At 45.3% G+C, this 24,000-nt stretch overlaps 1 protein-coding gene across 1 annotated transcript in view; it reads left to right on the plus strand.

The window, feature by feature from the left end:
- Positions 1-24,000, plus strand: part of LOC311236239 (inactive rhomboid protein 1-like) — a 121,298-nt gene that overhangs the window by 35,549 nt on the left and 61,749 nt on the right. The window contains 2 exon segments of the mRNA XM_084323889.1: positions 1,085-1,238; positions 2,606-2,748. Coding sequence (XP_084180015.1) covers positions 1,113-1,238; positions 2,606-2,748 — 269 coding nt within the window. The 5' untranslated portion in view covers positions 1,085-1,112.

Raw genomic sequence — 24,000 nt, forward strand, 5'->3', positions numbered from 1 at the left:
CCATTTTCAATTCAGCTATATTTTACGTCGGTATAGGCTAAGAGCAACACTGAGGTTGTGAGTTATAGATTCACCTGAACTGTTTTATTATCCTAGGGGTAGATTATTACCGATTATTTGGCTACACCCGGGTATCACCTAAATTAACCCTTTCACTGCCGGACTACCAAACGGTTAACCCTTTCACTGCGACAATACACACTACACAGAAGGTTAAAACCCTTGCACTGCCACACGACAGCCGTTTGTGTGATAGTAAAGGGTTAACCTTCTGTCGTGTGGCAGTGCAAGGGTTAATTAAACTTCACCACGTCCTGTCGTTTGCTCGCTCGGTCGGTATCCACGGTGACGGCGATGATGACTCGGCACGACCAGAGCTCTCTCCTGCGGCGCGGCGGTCAGCGTAGCAGACAGAGCGGAGCTGTTTTAGCGAGAGCTGGTGTGAGTTCAAATCTCACCCCGGAGCAGCATATTTCTGAGTACGGCACACGTTACTAGACCGGGTGAATGAGATAATCCAGTTTGTAGCTTGTGACACAGGTGGAGGTGCTGAAGGCGCGGCCTGACGGGACCCTGCACACTGTCTGTCTGAACAGGCAGCCCTGTGGGCAGGGAAACGTTACCTGTTGATTTACGCCACCAATTTTTCCAATCCATCATATTTACGAGACAAGGCTTGTCGGATTTCTCCTTTTATGCAGCTCGTTCGCCTGTGACTACACTGCATAGTGTCATACCGAGATGTGTGTGATTTAAAAAATATATATATAAATTTTATATTATACATTTTATATATATATTACAGTAGTTATCTGTGTACATTGGTGACAGGGGCTCAGGAGGTAGATTGGTTGTCTGGTAATCCGAAGGTTTCAGGTTCGATTACGCCTCCTGTCAGCAGCGTGTCGAATCCCGATGCATGAATGTGTGAGCGAATGTGTGAGTGAATGTGAGGCATACGTTGTAAAGCGCTTTGGATAAAAGTGCTATATAAATGCAGACCATTTACTATTCCATGAAATACAGAAGCGCAGTGAATCTATTTCTCATCGCCCATCTGTGTCTCTTGTGTTGTGCTGTGCAGCTGGCAGGCGTAGGGGGCGGTAGTGAGCATGGCTGAGCTGGGCCACCAGGAGGGCAGCAGGAACAGCAGTCTGCAGAGGAAGAAGCCCCCGTGGCTCAAACTGGACATCCCCACCATCCAGCTCACACAGGACGACATGCCTGCTCTCACACAGGTGATTAGACTGGAAGGAGGAGAGGAGGAGGAGGAGGAGGAGGAGGAGGAGGAGGAGGAGGAGGAGGAGGAGGAGGAGGAGGGAATGAGGAGAGAAGGAGGAGAGGAAGAGGAGGAGATAAGGATGAGGAAGGAGGAGGAGATAATGAGGAGGAGAGAAGGAGGAGAGGAGGAGGAGAAGGAGGAGATAAGGAGGAGAGAAGGAGGAGAGAAGGAGGAGGAGAGAATGGGGAGGAGAGGAGGAGGAGAGAAGGAGGAGAGGAGGAGGGAAGGAGGAGATAAGGAGGAGAGAAGGAGGAGGAGAGGAGAAGGAGGAGGGAAGGAGAAGAGAAGGAGGAGGGAAGGAGGAAAGAAGGAGGAGAGAAGGAGGAGGAGATAAGGAGGAGAGAAGGAGGAGAGAATGAGGAGGAGAGAAGGAGGAGAGGAGGAGGGAAGGAGGAGAGAAGGAGGAGAGGAAGAGGAGGGAAGGAGGAGAGAAGGATGAGAGAAGCAGAAGGAGAGAAGTAGGAGGAAGGAGGAGGAGAGAAGGAGGAGAGGAGTAGAGAAGGAGGAGGGAAGGAGGAGAGAAGGAGGAGAAGAGGAGGAGGAGGGAAGGAGGAGGAGGAGGGAAGGAGGACAAGAGGAGGGAAGGAGGAGATAAAGAGGAGAGGAGGAGGGAAGGAGGAGAGAAGGAGGAGGAGGAGGGAAGGAGGAGGGAAGGAGGAGATAAAGAGGAGAGGAGGAGGGAAGGAGGAGAGAAGGATGAGGAGGAGGGAAGGAGGAGGGAAGGAGGAGAGAAGGATGAGGGAAGGAGGAGAGAAGGAGGAGAGAAGGAGGATGGAAGGAGGAGAGAAGGAGAGAAGGCCCTGGATATTCTTTATAAAGGCAGGTAAGTTCACGCAGAACAACAGAAAATAACACCCACCTTCCGTTGATAAAGAGGCGGGTTGATCTGTGGGCGGTGGAAGTGAATGAACGACGCTCCTTCTACATCCGCCGTAGTGGAAGAGCAATGTGAGCAACCAGGCCCTTGGCCCCTCTGCTCAGCAGCCGACAGACTGGTCGTACTGAGCAGATGTGAACATGTGTGTGTATGTGAAGGAAAAGGAGCGCGTATCCTCAGAGAACAAACAAAAGGTTCCATGGTTAGACGACAGCAAACCGCTTTCATGCGAGGGCGACGTCGGCGTGATTTTCACGACCTGCCTGGTGTATTTTCTACAAAGAGCCTTGTAGTCTGTTGTTCCTCTCTCTGATGTGTGTGTGTGTGTGTGTGTGTGTGTGTGTGTGTGTGTGTGTGTGTGTGTGTGTGTGTGTGTGTGTGTGTGTGTGTGTGTGTGTGACTGTGTGTGCGTGTGTGTGTGTGTGTGTGTGTGTGTGTGTTTACAGCCGGTGAAGCGCTCCCAGGGGTTCCTGCGTAGCATCAGTATGCCGGGGGAGAACTCCCAGATGGGCATCGCTGCCTACGACGCCTCCAACCACTACCTCCAACCCCCTCAGAGACTGCCCTCCATCACACAGACAATCAAGAGGTAGGACACGCAAACACACACACACACACACACACACACACACACACACACACACACACACACACACACACACACACACACACACACACACACACACACACACACACACACACACACACACACACACACACACACACACACACACACACACACATGCCAGCTTCCTCTCTGCTTTGCCTGCTGACTTTCTCTCTAATTTCTGTATTCCGTCTGTCTTTAGACTATAAATACTGCTGCCACTAAACTAACTCTAACTCCTGGCTGATTAATCTTTCTCTCCTTTTTTCTCTTTTCATCCCTTTTTCTTTTCTTCGCTTCTCTCCGCCGCTTTCCTCTTCTCCGTGCGCCGCGCTGTACATGTGTGTGTGTGTGCATAGTGAGAAGAGGGTGCATTTCGAGCGGGTCAACACGGTCCCTCCTAAGGGCCAGCGGGGTCCCAGGCGGGTCTCCAGCGTCCGCAGGCGCTCCTGCATCCCCAAAATGCTGGCCCGGCGCCGCTCCACCATCCCCAAACAGATCATCAGGTACAGGCGGGACGGGTTGAGGGGGGGAGGAGGAGGGAAGGGGCAGGGAAGGAGAAGGGAAGGAGGAGGGAAGGAGGAGGGAATGAGGAAGGAGGAGGGAAGGGGCAGGGAAGGAGAAGGGAAGGAGGAGGGAAGGAGGAGGGAATGAGGAAGGAGGAGGGAAGGAGAAAGGAAGGAGGGAAGGAGGAGGGAAGGAGGAAGGAAGGAGGGAAGGAGGAGAGAAGGAGGTTCACTAGAGGTCTGCAGTTCACTAGAGGTCTACAGTTCACTAGAGGTCTACAGTTCACTAGAGGTCTGCAGTTCACTAGAGGTCTACAGTTCACTAGAGGTCTGCAGTTCACTAGAGGTCTGCAGTTCACTAGAGGTCTACAGTTCACTAGAGGTCTGCAGTTCACTAGAGGTCTACAGTTCACTAGAGGTCTACAGTTCACTAGAGGTCTACAGTTCACTAGAGGTCTGCAGTTCACTAGAGGTCTACAGTTCACTAGAGGTCTGCAGTTCACTAGAGGTCTACAGTTCACTAGAGGTCTACAGTTCACTAGAGGTCTGCAGTTCACTAGAGGTCTGCAGTTCACTAGAGGTCTGTAGTTCACTAGAGGTCTACAGTTCACTAGAGGTCTGTAGTTCACTAGAGGTCTGTAGTTCACTAGAGGTCTGTAGTTCACTAGAGGTCTGTAGTTCACTAGAGGTCTACAGTTCACTAGAGGTCTGCAGTTCACTAGAGGTCTGCAGTTCACTAGAGGTCTGTAGTTCACTAGAGGTCTACAGTTCACTAGAGGTCTACAGTGCACTAGAGGTCTACAGTTCACTAGAGGTCTACAGTTCACTAGAGGTCTGTAGTTCACTAGAGGTCTACAGTTCACTAGAGGTCTGTAGTTCACTAGAGGTCTACAGTTCACTAGAGGTCTACAGTTCACTAGAGGTATGTAGTGCACTAGAGGTCTACAGTTCACTAGAGGTCTGTAGTTCACTAGAGGTCTACAGTTCACTAGAGGTCTGCAGTTCACTAGAGGTCTGCAGTTCACTAGAGGTCTACAGTTCACTAGAGGTCTGCAGTTCACTAGAGGTCTACAGTTCACTAGAGGTCTGCAGTTCACTAGAGGTCTGTAGTTCACTAGAGGTCTACAGTTCACTAGAGGTCTACAGTTCACTAGATGTCTACAGTTCACTAGAGGTCTACAGTTCACTAGAGGTCTACAGTTCACTAGATGTCTACAGTTCACTAGAGGTCTACAGTTCACTAGATGTCTACAGTTCACTAGAGGTCTGCAGTTCACTAGAGGTCTGCAGTTCACTAGAGGTCTACAGTTCACTAGAGGTCTACAGTTCACTAGAGGTCTGTAGTTCACTAGAGGTCTGTAGTTCACTAGAGGTCTACAGTTCACTAGAGGTCTGTAGTTCACTAGAGGTCTGTAGTTCACTAGAGGTCTGTAGTTCACTAGAGGTCTACAGTTCACTAGAGGTCTGCAGTTCACTAGAGGTCTACAGTTCACTAGAGGTCTGCAGTTCACTAGAGGTCTGCAGTTCACTAGAGGTCTACAGTTCACTAGAGGTCTACAGTTCACTAGAGGTCTGCAGTTCACTAGAGGTCTGTAGTTCACTAGAGGTCTGCAGTTCACTAGAGGTCTGTAGTTCACTAGAGGTCTGTAGTTCACTAGAGGTCTACAGTTCACTAGAGGTCTGTAGTTCACTAGAGGTCTGTAGTTCACTAGAGGTCTACAGTTCACTAGAGGTCTGCAGTTCACTAGAGGTCTACAGTTCACTAGAGGTCTACAGTTCACTAGAGGTCTACAGTTCACTAGAGGTCTGTAGTTCACTAGAGGTCTACAGTTCACTAGAGGTCTACAGTTCACTAGAGGTCTGTAGTTCACTAGAGGTCTGTAGTTCACTAGAGGTCTACAGTTCACTAGAGGTCTGCAGTTCACTAGAGGTCTACAGTTCACTAGAGGTCTGTAGTTCACTAGATTCACTAGAGGTCTACAGTTCACTAGAGGTCTGCAGTTCACTAGAGGTCTACAGTTCACTAGAGGTCTACAGTTCACTAGAGGTCTGCAGTTCACTAGAGGTCTACAGTTCACTAGAGGTCTACAGTTCACTAGAGGTCTACAGTTCACTAGAGGTCTGCAGTTCACTAGAGGTCTACAGTTCACTAGAGGTCTACAGTTCACTAGAGGTCTACAGTTCACTAGAGGTCTACAGTTCACTAGAGGTCCGCTCTCCTTCAGGTGGCACCATCCAGTGTTTCTAGGGGAGGGGGGGGGGGGGGGGTTGTTGTTGCAGTCAAGCTCTCGAGACACGGAACACGTTGGTACGTTTCATGTCCGATTCTTGTCCTTTGGGGCTGTCAAAATTGGCCAAAAATTACGTTAGATTATTCCTTCTAAAAAAGAAAACACCCATTTCGACCCATTCTATCTATCTATTATTGTGTGCTATGTCCACAAGAGAGCAAAAACAAGAACCAGTAAATAGGTAACATTTATTTCTACACAAACGTGACGTGAACGCAGTCGAGTTGGGCAGAAAATAAACGTTAACATGTCAAGAACATCCAAGATGCCTTTTGCCTTTTAAGACACAGTAGACATACACCATACAAATAGAATCATGTTATAGACTATATCGTCACCTTCTTAAAATAATGGCTTATGTCACTTTTTGAGTCACTTTGTAAGGAAAATGTTATGTTTTTGCCTAAGTCATCTCTTCGTGATGCTGGGCACCTCTGGTCAAATTGCCTACATCCTTAATTGAAAAGATGCTGTTCCTACCCAGCTGTTCCTATGATTAATAAATACAATATATTCTATATTTGACTCAGTTATTCTCAAAACTTGAAAATATGACTTACGCCATTATTTTAAGAAGGTGATTATTCATATTCATCAGCGTTCTGAACGACCTGTGATAAACATGGAACAATGATCTTTTCCTTGACATGAAACGGGAAACGGCAATCAAACCATCAGACTTGCCTGACGCTTCCATCTCTGTTCATTATTCAATATCTCAGTACGCTTTTAGAATGTGTCTGTTTAAATTACATTTTAATTAAATTAAATAAAAAGGCAAGGTTCCGACAATTTTGTCGTCTCTAGTGACCAAAATCTGAGGTATTTACAAACCAGGCTTGTTAGATTGTTCAGAGTGAACTCTCTGCCTTCATGTCATGCAGTTGTTGTGAGTTATTCTCTCATTTCAGCTCAAGGGATACCTATATTTCATTTTCAACCCGCTATGAAATGTGTGCGTGCGTGTGTGTGTGTGTGTGTGTGTGTGTGTGTGTGTGTGTGTGTGTGTGTGTGTGTGTGTGTGTGTGCGTGCGTGCGTGTGTGCACGCCCAAGCATATGTGCACCTATTGCACTCCACCTGCATGCTTCCTGTGTGGTTTGAAGAGACACACAGGAAATCTTCTTAAAATGTTTACTACATTTCACAATCGAATGTCTTTTTATTTTTTATATATTTAATATATAAGTCAAATATGTAATATTTGTTGACAGCCCTATTGTCCTCACATGGTACTGTTGAAGCATCATGGAGATGTTTTATTTGGAACGACAGAAGAAGGCATGGGGGATTTTTTTTCTTCGCATAAAAACAAGACATGAAACTGGGTCATATATAGATGGATTTCTCGTCCACGTCAGACTCTGTGCACACGCGCATCAAGGAGACAAAAAGGAATGCAATCCTGGTCAGAACAATGGGGCAGACTATACTATATTTGCATTTGTTAGCCATGCTAGCGATCTAAAGTCTAAACAATCAATCTATATGTAAAAGGTGAAAGGTGACACTCAGCCATGCTGATTTGGCTAAATGACATCCAGCCGTTTTCGTTTGAAACAACTTTTAGTCAGGGGAGTGCCATGGTTTCTCCATAGAGCTCCATTATACTATTATTCAGGGGAGTGCCATGGTTTGTCCATAGAGCTCCATTATACTTGTATTCAGGGGAGTGCCATGATTTCTCCATAGAGCTCCATTATACTGTTAGTCAGGGGAGTTTCATGATTTCTCCATAGAGCTCCATTATACTGTTAGTCAGGGGAGTGTCATGATTTCTCCATAGAGCTCCATTATACTGTTAGTCAGGGGAGTGCCATGATTTCTCCATAGAGCTCCATTATACTGTTAGTCAGGGGAGTGCCATGATTTCGCCATAGAGCTCCATTTTGATTGATTGATTGAAAACTTTATTAACAGATTGCAGAATGGGTACAGTACAGTACCTCAATACATCCAATTGTTAAGGGGATGCAGACCAGAGAAAGACTTTCGTCTTGTTTACATCAGGGTCCCCCATTTTCAATTCATCATAACATACACGACATACAGATAGACAGTACTGCTACATCTATACATTTATGACATACCAGATTTGCAAATACAGTACTGTTTGTGATACAAAGAGAGTCCAGAAAAGAGAGTATTTACATTTGACGTAGATTATACTGTTAGTCATGGGAGTGCCATTATTTTACCATAGAGCTCCATTATACTTTTAGTCAGGGGAGTGCCATGGTTTCTCCATAGAGCTCCATTATACTTTTAGTCAGGGGAGTGCTATGGTTTCTCCATAGAGCTCCATTATACTTTTAGTCAGGGGAGTGCCATGATTTCTCCATAGAGCCACATTGCACTTCTTTTAGCGCTGCAACTCAACACAGGGGGTAACTCAGTCACGTGATTCAGTGGATATTGCTGATTGGCTCGAACACGGTATGTTTATAAACAACAAACCCTTCTAAGTGTTGGAAGCTGGTATACTGTATAACGCATCTTCAGACCCGGAATGACGTCGGGCGCCTGGCCACCCAACGGGAGAGAGGAATACACAGAGGGGAACAGCGCGCGAGCCGTTGAAATAATTAAATGCTAGCTAAATGCTGACTAAATTAACAAACTAAATACTAACTAAAATAAGGATTACAATTAGGGATATGAAGACTGTGTGTGTGTAACTAGGAGGGATATCAGGACTGTGTCTACAAGATACACTACACGACCAAGGTACCCATGTACATGTCAAAATACTTCCCAAAGGTCAGTGAATACCACGATCACAACACCAGAGGGAGCGCCACAAATCATGTTAAACCCAGATTCGGCTCAAATAAGGGACTAAACACGTTTCGCAATTATGCCACATCAATGTGGAACGCCCTACCCAAAGCTGTAAAGGAATGTGGATCACTACCCACTTTCAAAACCACTCTCAAGGGACACCTACGGGAGACTGCAATTCAAAACTGGCCCCTGTAAATGTCCTAACCCAACCCCCTCCAATGTACAGTCATTTACCTAGTATGGTTTTGTCAATAGTCCAATGTACAATTTTGCTTGTTTGTACAGTGTCCCCCCCCCCCCTCAATGTACAGTTTTGCTTGTTTATACAGTGTTTCTCCCCCCCCCCCCCCCCCCCCCAACCACCTCCAATGTAAATTACCCAGTATGGTTGTCAATATCCCAATGTACCCAACCCCCCCCACACAACCCCACCCAACCTCCTCCAATGTACAGTTTCTACGTCAAATGTATATACTCCCTTTTCTTGACTCCTTCTGTATCACAAACAGTACTGTATTTGCAAATCTGGTATGTCATAAATGTATAGATGTAGTAGCAGTACTGACTATCTGTATGTCATGTATGTCATATATGTCCTGATGAATTGAAAATGGGGGACCCTGATGTAAACAAGACGAAAGTCTTTCTCTGGTCTGCATCCCCTTAACAATTGTGTGTATTGAGCTGTACTGTATTGTACCCATTCTGCAATCTGTTAATAAAGCTTTCAATCAATCAATCAATCAATCAATCAATCAATCAATCAATGTGTAACTAGGAGGGATATGAGGACTTTGTGTGTGTGTGTGTGTGTGTGTGTGTGTGTGTGTGTGTGTGTGTGTGTGTGTGTGTGTGTGTGTGTGTGTGTGTGTGTGTGTGTGTGTGTGTGTGTAACTTGGAGGGATTTGAGGACGGTGTGTGTTAACTATGAGGGATATCAGGACTGTGTGTATGTGTAACTAGGAGGGATATCAGGACTGTGTGTATGTGTAACTAGGAGGGATATGAGGACTGTGTGTATGTGTAACTAGGAGGGATATCAGGACTGTGTGTATGTGTAACTAGGATGGATATCAGGACTGTGTGTATGTGTAACTAGGAGGGATATCAGGACTGTGTATGTGTAACTAGGATGGATATCAGGACTGTGTGTATGTGTAACTAGGAGGGATATGAGGACTGTGTGTATGTGTAACTAGGAGGGATAAGCGAAAAATACAAATTTCAATTGCTTTGTGTACATTGACAATAAAGTTATCTTCTTCTAAACAAACTAAACTAAAACAAAATGCAGAAAAGCACAAGGATGCCTCTACAAGGATGCCTCTATACCCCACTCCCCCAAACCTGACTTGACGACAGCAGTGTAAACGAACGAACAGCACACTCACACCATGTCTGTTACTGAAGAAGACAGAGACAGAGACAGAGAGACAGCGGGTGACAGCGGAATGGCTGTCAATGGTGAGACATTGCGCTGAATGAAGGAGGATGAGGAGGAGGAGGAGGGGGGAGAGGAAGACAGATGAAGAGAGAGAGAGAACAATAAGAGAAGGAGAGAGAGCGAGGTGAGGAGGTACGGTAAGGTTTTTAAACGGTGCGTTAGAAGTAGGAGGTTCACAGCATCAAGGGACGGCACCTGTGGTATGAAAGGACATCTCACTCAGTCAGGACGACTCAGAGGATGACTGTTGCCTATCAGAGGGGAGAGCGATGCGGGCACACATTGCAGTGCTATAGAGGTTCAACGGAGCGCAAAGTTGGATAGCCATCTTTTGTTGTGTCCTGGCGGGGGGAAGATATTTGCGAGTTGTGAGTTGAGCGACTAAACGCTCCTTTTATTCTCAAGTGAGCTCAATTAGGTTTACTACCGTCGACTAAAAACACACTTCTTCAATCAATATCTGAAAACAAACATACTAACCTTTTGTACTGTCTTTTACAAGTATGCACTCTGCTACTAATCTACCTTGCCTACTACCTACTATGCTAATATGTCTATATTACTATGTACTCAAGAGTGTAGCACTCAAGTTCAACACTGTATGACGGACAATGTTACTTTACCCATATCTGCCATCTTTGTACCCTTCCTGCTGACTTGTTTGGATACAAGTGTCAGCTAAATTACTAAATAGGTTTTAAATCTTTATTTATTTTGAACTTCTGTGATGTTTGGACTAATATTCATGCATAACATGCTCTCTTTCTCCCACACACGCTGACACACACATACGCACGAGTACTCACGAAGACGTCTGGGTCTCACATGCTACGCAGACCACATCAAGGCCTCTCTACGGTTGGAGTTGCATTTAATTATTGTTTCAAGGGAGGGAGAATAAGTAACACATGCTGATGATGTTCACTTCAAAGAACACCTTTATTCTCAAACTTTGATTCACTATATTATGTATATATAATATATATATGTGTGTGGGGGGAGAGGATTAACATGATTGATTGATTGATTGAAAACTTTATTAACAGATTGCAGAATGGGTACAATACAGTACAGCTCAATACACACAATTGTTAAGGGGATGCAGACCAGAGAAATACTTTCGTCTTGTTTACATCAGGGTCCCCCATTTTCAATTCATCAGGACATATATGACATACATGACATACAGATAGACAGTACTGCTACATCTATACATTTATGACATACCAGATTTGCAAATACAGTACTGTTTGTGATACAAAAAGAGTCCAGAAAAGGGAGTATATACATTTGATGTAAAAACTGTACATTGGAGGAGGTTGGGTGGGGTTGGGTAGGAGGGGTTGGGGGGGGGAAACACTGTACAACTGTACAAGCAAAACTGTACATTGGAATATTGACAACCATACTAGGTAATTTACTGTACATTGGGGGGGTTGGGGGGGGGGGAACACTGTACAAACAAGCAAACATGCGTTTGATGTGTGAAATGTGTGTGTATGTGTACATGCACATAAGTGCTCATATACTGTATGTATGGGTGTACAGAAATGTACGAGTGTGTGTGTGTGTGTGTGTGTGTGTGTGTGTGTGCAGGGTATCTGTGGGATAAAAGTATTATTAAATAATGTTTTGGGAGGGGGTGCAGCCTGGCTCTCGGGAGATTAAATAATATTAAATATATAAAATGTTTTTGTATTCAAGTAGTTTTTTACGGGGGCTACCCGGAGCTTGGTGCGTCTGGCAAGAGCTTGTATGGAACACGCACAAATTAAAATCGGCGTGCAAGTGCAGCCGCCAGTTCAGTGTTGCTATGTTTTTTTTTCAATTATTAAAATTTTTCGGTTGTGAATTTCTTTTGAAGTTTTTCTCTAAGTGGTATTAAAAAGGTGTTATACAATGGCATGCACATTTCTCGATTCTGATTGGCTGAAACAGTCAAGTTAGACGTTGTTATTTATCATAACACACGCTCGTGATCCCAGAACCCGCCCACAACCGAATTACAATCACTCCGCCATTCGAGTTTTTTTAGGAATGAAACCAAGATGGCGGACAATAATCTTTATGAATGGATGTGTTGATAGCGTCATAACTGTGAGGATTCGCCTGTCCCTGGACCTTTTTTCCCTGTCTACTCTCCTCAACAGCCCCCACCCTTGCGAGGACTTTTCCCTGTCTCCTACTCTTCACCAGCCCCCACCTTTGGACATTCTTGTTCCCCTACCTTCACGCACCTGTTGGGAGTTTGCGATCAGCTCGGGAGAGTACTTAGGTTACAGACTCCCCTCCAGTCCTTGTCGGGTCGTTCTGTGTTCTGTACGCTGGTTCTGTACGTTACCATCTACTGCCATTTCCTGGAGTGGGACATCGTCTTCGCTCTCTATACTTCCACGGGAGGATCCCTTTGTTCTCACTCCAGACGTCGTGCCATCTTGTTGCTACCATCACCTGCCGCGTCTCCGGCGTGAGACGACGTGCCAGCCATCACCACCTGTCGCCGTGTGCCTGGAGTGGGACACCGCCTTCGCTCTCTAATTCTCTACGGGAGGACTCCAGTGTTCCCACTCCAGACGTCAACCCGGCTCGCCATCGCTCCCTATTCCACGGGGGGATGGCGTGTTCTCCCTCGGACCCCGGCTCGCCATCGCTCCCTATTCCACGGGGGGATGGCGTGTTCTCCCTCGGACCCCGGCTCGCCATCGCTCCCTATTCCACGGGGGGATGGCGTGTTCTCCCTCGGACCCCGGCTCGCCATCGCTCCCTATTCCACGGGGGGATGGCGTGTTCTCCCTCGGACCCCGGCTCGCCATCGCTCCCTATTCCACGGGGGGATGGCGTGTTCTCGCCCCGGTCCCCTGGGACCCCCTTTGTTCTGCGCTGCCCGTCTGCAGCATCCGAGGAGGAGGAGGAGGAGGATTCCTTTCTGAGCAGCAGAGCCCTACTCGGTGTAGGGACGGAAGAGGATCCCCGTGCCCGGCCTCCGCCGTCGGACCCCTGTCCCCGTGCCCGGCCTCCGCCGTTGGATTCCTGTCCCCGTCCCCAGACCCTCTCTCCGGGCCTTTGTCCCTGTCTCTAGCCCGCCTCTCCGGGCCTCTGTCCCTGTCCCCCTCTCCAGTGCCCCTAGTCCCTTAGCCTGTTCGCCTGTTAAAGGCACAGTGCCGCAGTTTTCATATTTCATGGACTCTAGTGTTTTTTGTGTTCTCCCTTAAAGGGACTGTGCCGCTTTTTGTTATATAATAAATATTGCCCTGTTTTGGCTTACTCTCATACCTGTCTTGTGTTGTGCGATTGGGGTCGGTTTCAAACCATAACAATAACGACTCATTCAAAAACGATTCTGTCACGTGGAATGTGTTAGTTGCTTACACAATGTTGGATTATGTAATTGGTGACTCATGACTCAGTGTGAAACAAACTATAAGTCGCGCGAAGTGTGTTGTTAGATGCCATTCGTCAAAAGGACACTCATTTCACTGTTAATAAAATGTTCAATCAATCAATCCAATAACACACGCTCACCTCACTGTTAGACGGGATAGAGAGAGAGAGGTTGAGATAGATAGAGAGAGGTTGAGAGAGAGAGAAGTCTGATAAAATGCAGAGCCAGGGAAGGGATGAGAGAATAGAAGGGTGATAAAAGGAGAAATAAAAAGATGGAGAGAGTGTGAAAGAGAATTACGGGGAGAGATATATCTGGCACCGGTGTATACTTTCACTTCTAGTCGTAGATTTAACTTCACGTGAAGCAGAGAAAGACTCTAGAGAACAGATGCCATGTTACACAACAATGGCAGAGGAATTATCAATATTTTGTATTTAAACACCGCAGCTCGACTGGAGAGGAGCTCAGAGGACCAGTCCAGATCAGAAAAAGTACGTTTGCTCGGTTCAGCTGTGAAGGGAAAGTAGCGCGGAAGATGTTGGTGGGTGTGTGTGTGTGTGTGTGTGTGTGTGTGCGTGTGCGTGTTTGCGTGTGCGTGTGTGTTTTCCCATTGGTTAACATTATTAGGCGAACAAGAAAACGATGAACATTTTCAGCCTATTTTAATGACCCTGCTGTGTTACAAACATTCATTCAACTTCTCTTCTTTTTTTTAACCTACTTTTTCTGCGGATGGTTTTGTGAATAAATCTCCATTATGCTTCAATTAATGTGTGTTTATTGTATAGCAATAAGGTTGGATGAATTTGGCAATTGTATAATATGTAAGCACTGTCTATCTAATACAAATTTCAATCAATCGATCAATCAATCCAATAACACACTCAATAAGCTCACTTCATTCTTAGATGGCATGCCTTGAAATTCTTTTTTTTTGGAACTACTTTTTCTGCGGATGGTTTTGTCAATAAATCTTCAATTAATGTGTGTTTATTGTATAGCAATAAGGTTGGATGAATGCGCCAATTGTATAAAAGCCATTACACCACTTGTAGTCATGTGTTATGAGAATTAGAGCATGCCTAGGGGGGTCTAACGACCACCCCTAGGCATGCTCTAATTCTCATAACACACTTCTGCGCGTGATGTAATGCTTAATTAAAAAGTCTTAAATGTAACTTGTTGAAACCTGGTGTGTGTCTGTGTGCACGCTTTGGTGGTTTTTGTGGTTTGAAGAGCGGCGCGTCTCCTAGAAAACCTGGACTAATCCAGTTCATCGGTAGCTAAATCTCTCGTCGCTCTTAACCCTTTCACCGCCCCACTACCAAACGGTTAACCCTTTCACCGCCGCACTACCAAACGGTTAACCCTTTCACTGCGACAATACACAGAAGGTTAACCCTTTCACTGCCACACGACAGCCGACTGTCGGTTGTGTGATAGTAAAGGGTTAACCTTCTGTCGTCAAGTCAAGAGTTTTATTTGTCACGGCATACAAGTATACAGTGAAATGCCGGGGGTCTTGCCCGCAACGATTGTGCATAATACAATAAGAATAATATAATAAGAATCCAATAGAACGACATTGTGCAATAATACAAGTAATCAAAGTAGGGCATATCGGTATATGTACATGAGTGTGGCAGTGAAAGGGTTAACGGCTGTGCTTTGTTGTCGTCGCGCGGCGGGAAGGAGCCAGCGGTGTTGGTTGTTGATGAGCGGGATTAGCTGCACGGTAGAAGAACCCACAGCTGTGCGCGTGAGTCAGAGGACATTCACGCAAGGGAGCCACTGAAATCGACGGGTCAGCCTGGAGTCACCGACATGAAAGCCGTCCTATTGTTATATCCGTGCTGATAATGACAGGTCTGCTGCCCGGAGCCGCGCAGACTCATCTCTGGGACTAGGATACTGTTTGTTTATGATTGGTTTCGCTCAAAGGGGTTTGTGACTAAGGATTACAGTGTGAAAAGAAAATCCAGGCTGTGAATCTACTGGGACTTGAACTTTGAAAGTACTACCACACCATGTCTGTGACTCAAACCTCTGTGCACCCTAGTGGTATACAGTGTGTGTGTGTGTGTGTGTGTGTGTGTGTGTGTGTGTGTGTGTGTGTGTGTGTGTGCTCGTGTGTGTGTGCACGTGTGTGTGTGTGTGTGTGTGTGTGCTCGTCTGTGTGTGCACGTGTGTGTGTGTGTACACTTCTCTAAGTGGCATGTTCAGACAAGTCCCAGTGCCTTCCCTCCCTCCCTCCCCTCTCTCTCTCTTTCTCTCTTTCTCTCTTTCTCTCTCTCTCTCTCTCTCTCTCTCTCTCTCTCTCTCTCTCTCTCTCTCTCTCTCTCTCTCTACTGGATGAGTGCACACCTCTTGTCCCTCTCCTTCCCTCCCTCCCTCCTAATCTCTCGCTTCCTCTGAAGTGCTGGTATGCTAGTGGGAGAGAGCTGGTGTTTACATACACTCGCCAAACAGGGCAGGGAGAGAGGGAGACATAGAGAAGCTCAGAGCGACAGAGGATCGGTACAACAGAGAGATATATAGAGAGAGAAAGAGAGAGAGACCCTGACAGAGTGCTCTGGACGTGGGAACACACTTTTGACAGGAAGCAGAGCTGGTGCCTCCCAGCGCACAGTAAGTCAGAGTCTTTAACTCGGAGAAAAGACGGATTGTTGAGGAGAAGCCCAGAGAGATCCTCCAACCTCTGGGACACACACACACCCACACACACACACACACACACACACACACACACACACACACACACACACACACACACACACACACACACACACACACCCACACACACGCACACACACACACGCACGCACACACACACACACACACGCACACACACCCACACACACACGCACACGCACACGCACACACACACACACAGATCCTTTTATTTCGTTGGCGACCCAAGGGCAGACGGCTGGACGGAGCAAATCTGCGGCGACAGGAGACAGTCGGGTAGGAGATCGTTTCAGTTTGACCTCTGAGGTCACCGAGTTAATATTCTAGTTGAATGAAAAGACTCCAGCCGGAGAGAGAGAGAGAGAGAGAGAGAGAGAGAGAGAGAGAGAGAGAGGGGCGACGACTCACTCCGCCAAGGAATCTCCCTCTCTGGGAATTGCATCAGAGAACCGTGGAAAGACGTTTCTCCGCACGGATGATCTCCTGTCCCGCTGAGGGGATGAGATCAAGGAGAAGGGGATCAGCGGCTTTGACCTTTGGCCTTTGATTAACGAGAGGCTCCTCGTGGATGGCAGATCGCGTCGTCACTCTGATCCTGGGCCATGTGGAGATCATCGTACAACGCTGTTGATTAGGACAGTGTCTGCTGTGTCGTACGCCACATGAAGTCACTGTAAGCTGGACGTCCCCAGGAAATCCCTGCTTATGGAACACTGTGCTAACTACGAAAGGCCGCGGAGGATCAGTTTGCTTGGTCATGTCCGCTCGGAGGTCATAGGTCAGGGTTGAGGGGTTAAGAGGGTGTCAAGAGGGCAGACAAGGGACAGTATGCCGGCGGTGGCGAGGACGCATCTCCCCTGTCCATGTCCCTGTCCCTGTCCCTCCCCGGAATGACCCTGACCCTGCCCCGCACCTGGGAGTCTCCTGATAGGTGAGTGTGACAGGGGTGCTTTCCCCCTGTGTGGAGGGAATCAATTCATTATTTTAGCGTTCACCAGAGAGAATTATCTAATAGGTCTTCTCGGTTGTGCATCATGGAGCGCGTTTAAACGCTTAGGTTACTAATGAGGTTTTCCTGATCAATAATTAAATCCACCAGCCACTTCGGTCGATAGATGAAACGGATTACAGGGGGAAAAAGAAGCCCTCGTTGGTGGTTCATTGATGGGCAGCCGGTTCTAGACTCCCTAGGAGCCCTAAGCAAATTTTTTCCCTATACCTGACCTTCCCTCTATTGCCACACAGTCACACTGCACAGTACCACCCCAGTGTTGATGAACATGCCTGGTCCAACACTACCCTACCCTATTCTTTAGAAACACGCAGACATTATGGAAAATGCGCGTACCCTCTTCTCCATAGTCAGACGAGAAGATAGATACCAATTTCCTCTCTGTGCGTTCAGTAGAAAGTTGTAATGTTGCCGTGTTCCTTTTTAGCTATTTACGACTCGGTTGGTATCTTACAAATTCCTTGAGATCTCTCTCGTTTCATAGGAAACGTCTATCTTTGCTCTTAACTCATTCAACGCCAATCACGAGTAAAGTCGGGTTTTAATCGTTATTTCTTTTATTAGCTATATCCATTCATTTTCATCCATCCAGCCTGATGTTATCATTGGGAATGGGTCTGAGCTCGCAAAAGGGCAAATACCGCCGCATACGCCTTCCAGCCGGTATTGCACTCTATATTAGAAATGGTGTAGTTTCTTTTCAGAGCCGATCTGAGCCGTGCGGGCAGGGTTTAAATATGGCATGGTACACTAACCCCGCCCGCCCGTTCATGTGTAACGCTCGGTAATGTGGGACGGACCTCCACGAGCAGTATTTGGAATGGCGATCAGATAATTGGATTATTTCTTTTGCATTACATCAGAGACCAGGTAAGGATTCTATATATAAAATCTTGCGTTGATCTGATATTTCTTTCTACCGCGATCGACGCTGTCTGTGTGTGTGTGTGTGTGGCTGTTTATCGTTGAGTGCAGGAGGTGGCGGGGGGAGCGCCGCGCTACGAGGGCCATTTCATGTATGCATGAGGAAGGATAATAATGATAATCTAGCGTTGATTTCAGGAAGATTCGATAATCAGGCAAAAAATGACAACGTGTTTAGTAGGGATGGGTACCTTTCACATTTGAACCGATACCGGTACCGGTACCGGTACCTGTGAATCGATACCGGTACCCAACGGTACCTTTTTTCAGTACTTTAGTCTCAAGAAATTTAATTTACCTACCTCAGTCGTAAAAAAAAAAAATCCAAACTTCAAATAACTACAATTTCGACAGTTTTCGGCTTGTCATTGCTCCGACTGCTTTGTTGTTGAATCAAGTCAAATCCTAGGTAAGCATATATTGTGCGTGTGAACGTTGACATGAAAAAAAAAGTTAAAAAAAAAGAAAAAATTTAAAAAAAAACATTAATACAAATATTTTTTTTTTATTTCTTTTTCTTTTTTTTTTGGTTTCTCACTTGATTCGATACTCGGTAGTACCGACGTGTTTCGGTTCGGTACCTCAAAAGTACCGAATTCGGTACCCATCCCTAGTGTTTAGTGTATTCCACTAAAGGGCTATTATCACGTCTTTTCCTGGGATTACTAAGAATCACCAAAACTATACTCATATTCAAAACGGTATAAAACGGAAATGTACGGATGAAAAAACAATCTGTTTTGTGCATGTTGACTGGAAGCAACTCACTGACAATCGACGGGTGTATTAGACCCATAGCTATAATATAAGATATATTTTAAGCACTCGCAAATCTCGCAGTCCCCCCATTGATTAAAGCGATGGTGTTCTAGCGCCCTCTGGCGCATTAAGCGATGGCGCTAAATGAGTTAAAGTCAAGACACTGATCAGCAGATGCATTGCCAGCCAACGACTACAAGCATTACTCTTCATTCACTGACAATAAACAAAGCCTCAACTCAATAACATTAACTCAAGAACTATTAGGGATGTCTGACCACTAAGTGTGTCTGACTCTTAACCACATAAACCTGCACAGACTACAATGTATTACGCATATCATGCCAGTTAGGGCACCTTGTGTATACTGTTTACTTTTTCTCTTACTCATAGTATATATTCAGATACATTCCCTATATTTATTATAACATATATAATATTACTGATAGGGCATACAGACCCTCATCTGCACCTTTGTTTACACTGTTTATTTTTCTCATATTTTTATATATCCTTGTGCCTTCTCACGCACGTGCGTGATACACAACCCCTCTTCTCATACTGTGTGCTATAATGCCAATTCCATCACCTGCTTGTCAAAAACTCTGTTGAATAATTTATTTATCCAATATAGGAATAATACATTTCAATGCCAGTTATGCAATCAAAGCAGCATAATGTTCCCATAATATATTATTCATGAACTTTCTCCGCTTGCTTGGGTGTCATTCTTTGCTTACGTCTTTAGTTCTGGTGACACAGTATTTGGTTGTAATGTTTTCATTTGAGCTCCTATGAAATCTATTGGCTATTCTTTTTTTTCTTTCTTTTTGGTCTTTTTCCCCCTCCATTTTCCTCCGATTTTCTCCCATCCCAATGTTAGTCGTATGCCAATTCCCAGTCCCTTCCTGGTCGCTGCGCTTTACCCCCCACAGTCAGATCATTTGGGAGAGTGGAGGCTACCACGTGCTTCCTCCGACACACGTCCAGCCAATCACCGCTTCTTTTCACCTGGCAGCGCAGATTCTCATTGAGAGGGCGTAGCGTGTGGGAGGACCACACTATCCCCCTCACGTCCAATCCGCGCTTAGCAGGCGCCCCGACCGAACTGTAGGAGTCGCTGTTTACAACGACCCGGACCCACCCCGCCAGCTTCTCCCACCCTCTGATACAGCCAATTGTATCAGTGCAGACGGCCAGCCAAGCTGGTGACAACCCCGGAGCTGTGAGCTGGATTCGAACAGGCGAACCAAGCTCACAGCTCCGGGGCTGGTGACGAACGCAATCTCCGCTCGACCACCTAACCGCCTTATCTATTGGCTATTCTAAACGATTTACTGACTCGAAAACTATATTCCTTTCATATCAGTGTCTGCAAGGCTTTGAGGTCCCCCCCCCCCCCCCCCCCCCCATTTAATATTTCTCCCCAGACATACTGTCGGTTATTTGTACCCACCACAATATCAAGGAAATCCTACCATAAACAGACTCAAATTGACGCAATAATATATAGATAATGTCTTATCTTGTATGCAGTTTTTTCCGCTGCTCAGACTGTTTGTTTCCCAGCTTGCCCCCAGCACCACCACACCACAGTCCTGTGGGAAACACTGTTTAAAGTTATTATCAGTTGACCAAAGCAACACAAGGGCTCAGTGTCTTCTAAATGACATCATCACACACAAACACAAGACAAATCTAATTTGAACTCTCAAACCCAATAACTAACCCCAAGCCAGGGAAGTGGTGCAACACGGTTGAGAGTTTTGGGAACGTGGGCGACATTGTGTATATCATTTGTCACTGTTGTGACTTTGACAGTTAGAAGTTGTTGTGGCGTTATGTAACCTCACGCATCACACGTTCACGGTTTGTGGACTGGACGTGGAATAATACCAGTAGTCTCCGTCTGCGTGTGTTTTGTGCGTTTTAACGATCTCTAGAGGGGATCATTCATGCTCATATTCATGCTCCAGATTATGTGCAAAGTGGTGGTTGTTAGTTTAGATTCTTCTGAGTGAAACGTGGAGGCTGTGTCGAGCTGTCTACGCTTGCCTTGTCATAATTATAGTATATTATAGAGCTGCTTTATGTGAACCAGCCTTTCCCGGAGGATATGGACACTAATTGATGTGCCTTCATATCGGTTTGATCTTTGATGCCTGATGGAGGTGTGGAGTCATCGGTAAGACTGTGATTGTGTGTTGACACTTACATGGCAAATATATAAAACCTGGGTCTACAATGGAGGCTGCATCTGTAAATTATCTCTTTGTTCCTAAGCGTAGAACCCAACACTGAATGGATGCTCCCCGGTGTCGGGTTACGTGTGATGCTGATGACCTTACTTTGACCTATTACTGAGCTGCTGATGACCTTACTTTGACCTATTACTGAGCTGCTGATGACCTTACTTTGACCTATTACTGAGCTGCTGATGACCTTACTTTGACCTATTTCTGGTCTGCTGTTGTGTTGACCTTACTTTGACCAATTAGGCTACGTTCACACTACAAGTCGTAGTGCTACATTTTTATTTAGTGCTTTATTTGTGTTTGCCCGCATGCACAAATGAACAAGAGGGCACTGAAGTAGCAGTTTATGGCTTAATTTACAATTTACAAGGCCAGCTAATTTGTGAGCAGATGATAATGGGGGGCGAGGAGGAGGTGAAAGAGAGACATTTCTTCTCTCAATCTGCTTTCAAACACAGACCGTTTTGATTTTACAGAAGTATCACCCCAAATATTTATACAGTAAGGTACTGACTGTTACTCCTCACTGTCCCTGCACTGACCACCTCCATCACAGCTGTCTTCCATGTTTTTATTCACAGAATGACTGAATTGTGATGAATGTCAATCTACGTACCTGTAAAAGTTGCATGAATTCTGACATGACTGTTTAGCCCCTTTCGGGACTGTGATTGCACAGAGTGAATACACCGTCCCTTATACCTTCATAGAAAAATCCCATAATTAATAATAATAATAATAATAATAATAATAATAATAATAATAATAATAATAATAATAATAATAATAATAATAATAATAATAATAATAATAATAATAATAATAATAATAATAATAATAATAATAATAATAATTCAAATGCCATAATTAACTCTGTCTCTAGAAAAGCTTGGCGTTTCTCTAGAAATATTTTTTATAAACTGGTCAACACTGCTCAAAACGGCTTTAGCTGCCTGATGTGCCTGCACTGTGATTACAGTTTACAAATAAAAAAAAAATGCTTATTAGCAACGCCGAGCTTTCAAACCCTAGCGTTTGTCTGTCCGAAACCCTCGTGCAACTGTGAGTACCTTTGACATTTCTCTGCGATACTTGTATGACGAGCGTTTTGATAGAGAAAAGCTAAACAGAGTTAATAATGGGATTTTTCTATGAAGGTATAAGGGACGCGTGTACCGGTTCCGCAACAGAAAGTGACTTCCGGGTAGGCCTGATTGGCCCCGACAGGCACGTGACGCGGCAAACTCAGGACGCGCAACGAGGCTGCTGAGAGCTGTCGCGCGGAAATAGGCTGTCTATTGCCATTCTCTAACACAAACTCTAACCTTAACCAGCTCCTTAACAGCGCCTAAACTTAACCGTTCTAACCTTAACCAACTCCGAAACAATGCCTAACCTTAACCTTAACCTTAACCATGCCTAACCTTAACCATAGAAAGAATATTGCCATTCTCTAAGACAAACTCTAACCTTAACCAGCTCCTTAACAGCGCCTAAACTTAACCGTTCTAACCTTAACCAACTCCGAAACAATGCCTAACCTTAACCTTAACCATAACCATGCCTAACCTTAACCGGCGAAAGAATACACGTTAAAAAAAAAATCACGTTAAAAAAAAAAGATTTGATGGGATTCGAACTCACCAACAACGGACCGCAGGATCGCAGGACCTCTGCTCTGCCAGGTGAGCTATAGCGCCGAATGAGAGTCATGGCTGGTTACGTAATTCCGTAAGCTCTGCCGTTCCGCGGAGCGTGCCGCGCGGCAGAGAAAGTTGCGCGTCACGTGCCTGTCGGGGCCAATCAGGCCTACCCCGGAAGTCACTTACTGTTGCGGAACAGCTACACGCATAAGGGACGGTGTATTCACTCGGTGCATCACAGTTCCGAAAGGGGCTAATGACTGTTCAGACTGCAAAAGATCAGACCTGCATCTGATTTAGGACCACATATGAAAGTGGCCCAAATCAGAATTGAAAAGATCAGATTCCATGTTATTTGTGCTGTTCACACTCAGATCTGAGTCATATGTGAGCAAAAGAAAAAGTCAGATTTGATCTATTACTGACCTTGTATTGAACTTACTTTGATCTATTACTGACCTGCTGTTGACCTTACTTTGACCTATTACTGACCTGCTGTTGACCTTTGATCTATTACTGACCTGCTGTTGACCTTACTTTGATCTATTACTGACCTGCTGTTGACCTTACTTTGACCTATTACTGACCTGCTGTTGACCTTTGATCTATTACTGACCTGCTGTTGACCTTACTTTGATCTATTACTGACCTGCTGTTGACCTTACTTTGATCTATTACTGATCTGCTGTTGACCTTACTTTGATCTATTACTGACCTGCTGTTGACCTTACTTTGATGATCTATTACTGATCTGCTGTTGACCTGACTTTGATCTATTACTGACCTGCTGTTGACCTTACTTTGATCTATTACTGACCTTGTATTGACCTTACTTTGATCTATTACTGACCTTGTATTGACCTTACTTTGATCTATTACTGATCTGCTGTTGACCTTACTTTGATCTATTACTGACCTGCTGTTGACCTTACTTTGATCTATTACTGACCTGCTGTTGACCTTACTTTGATCTATTACTGATCTGCTGTTGACCTTACTTTGATCTATTACTGATCTGCTGTTGACCTTACTTTGATCTATTACTGACCTGCTGTTGACCTTACTTTGATCTATTACTCACCTGCTGTTGACCTTACTTTCATCTATTACTGACCTGCTGTTGACCTTACTTTGATCTATTACTGACCTGCTGTTGACCTTTGATCTATTACTGACCTGCTGTTGACCTTACTTTGATCTATTACTGACCTGCTGTTGACCTTACTTTGATCTATTACTGACCTGCTGTTGACCTTACTTTCATCTATTACTGACCTGCTGTTGACCTTACTTTGCTCTATTACTCACCTGCTGTTGACCTTACTTTCATCTATTACTGACCTGCTGTTGACCTTACTTTGCTCTATTACTGACCTGCTGTTGACCTTACTTTCACCTATTACTGGCCTGGTCTCTCCAAGCATCTGATAATGTAATTATCATCATTCAAAGCTATGATAAACCATTATTCCAAACAACGTTTGCATTTATAATCTCACAATGAAAACGTGTAATCTCACAAGTAATCACCCGCTTTACAC

This window comes from Notolepis coatsorum, assembly GCF_963971535.1.
Source record: "Notolepis coatsorum genome assembly, chromosome: 10".
Lineage (NCBI taxonomy): Eukaryota > Metazoa > Chordata > Actinopteri > Aulopiformes > Paralepididae > Notolepis > Notolepis coatsorum.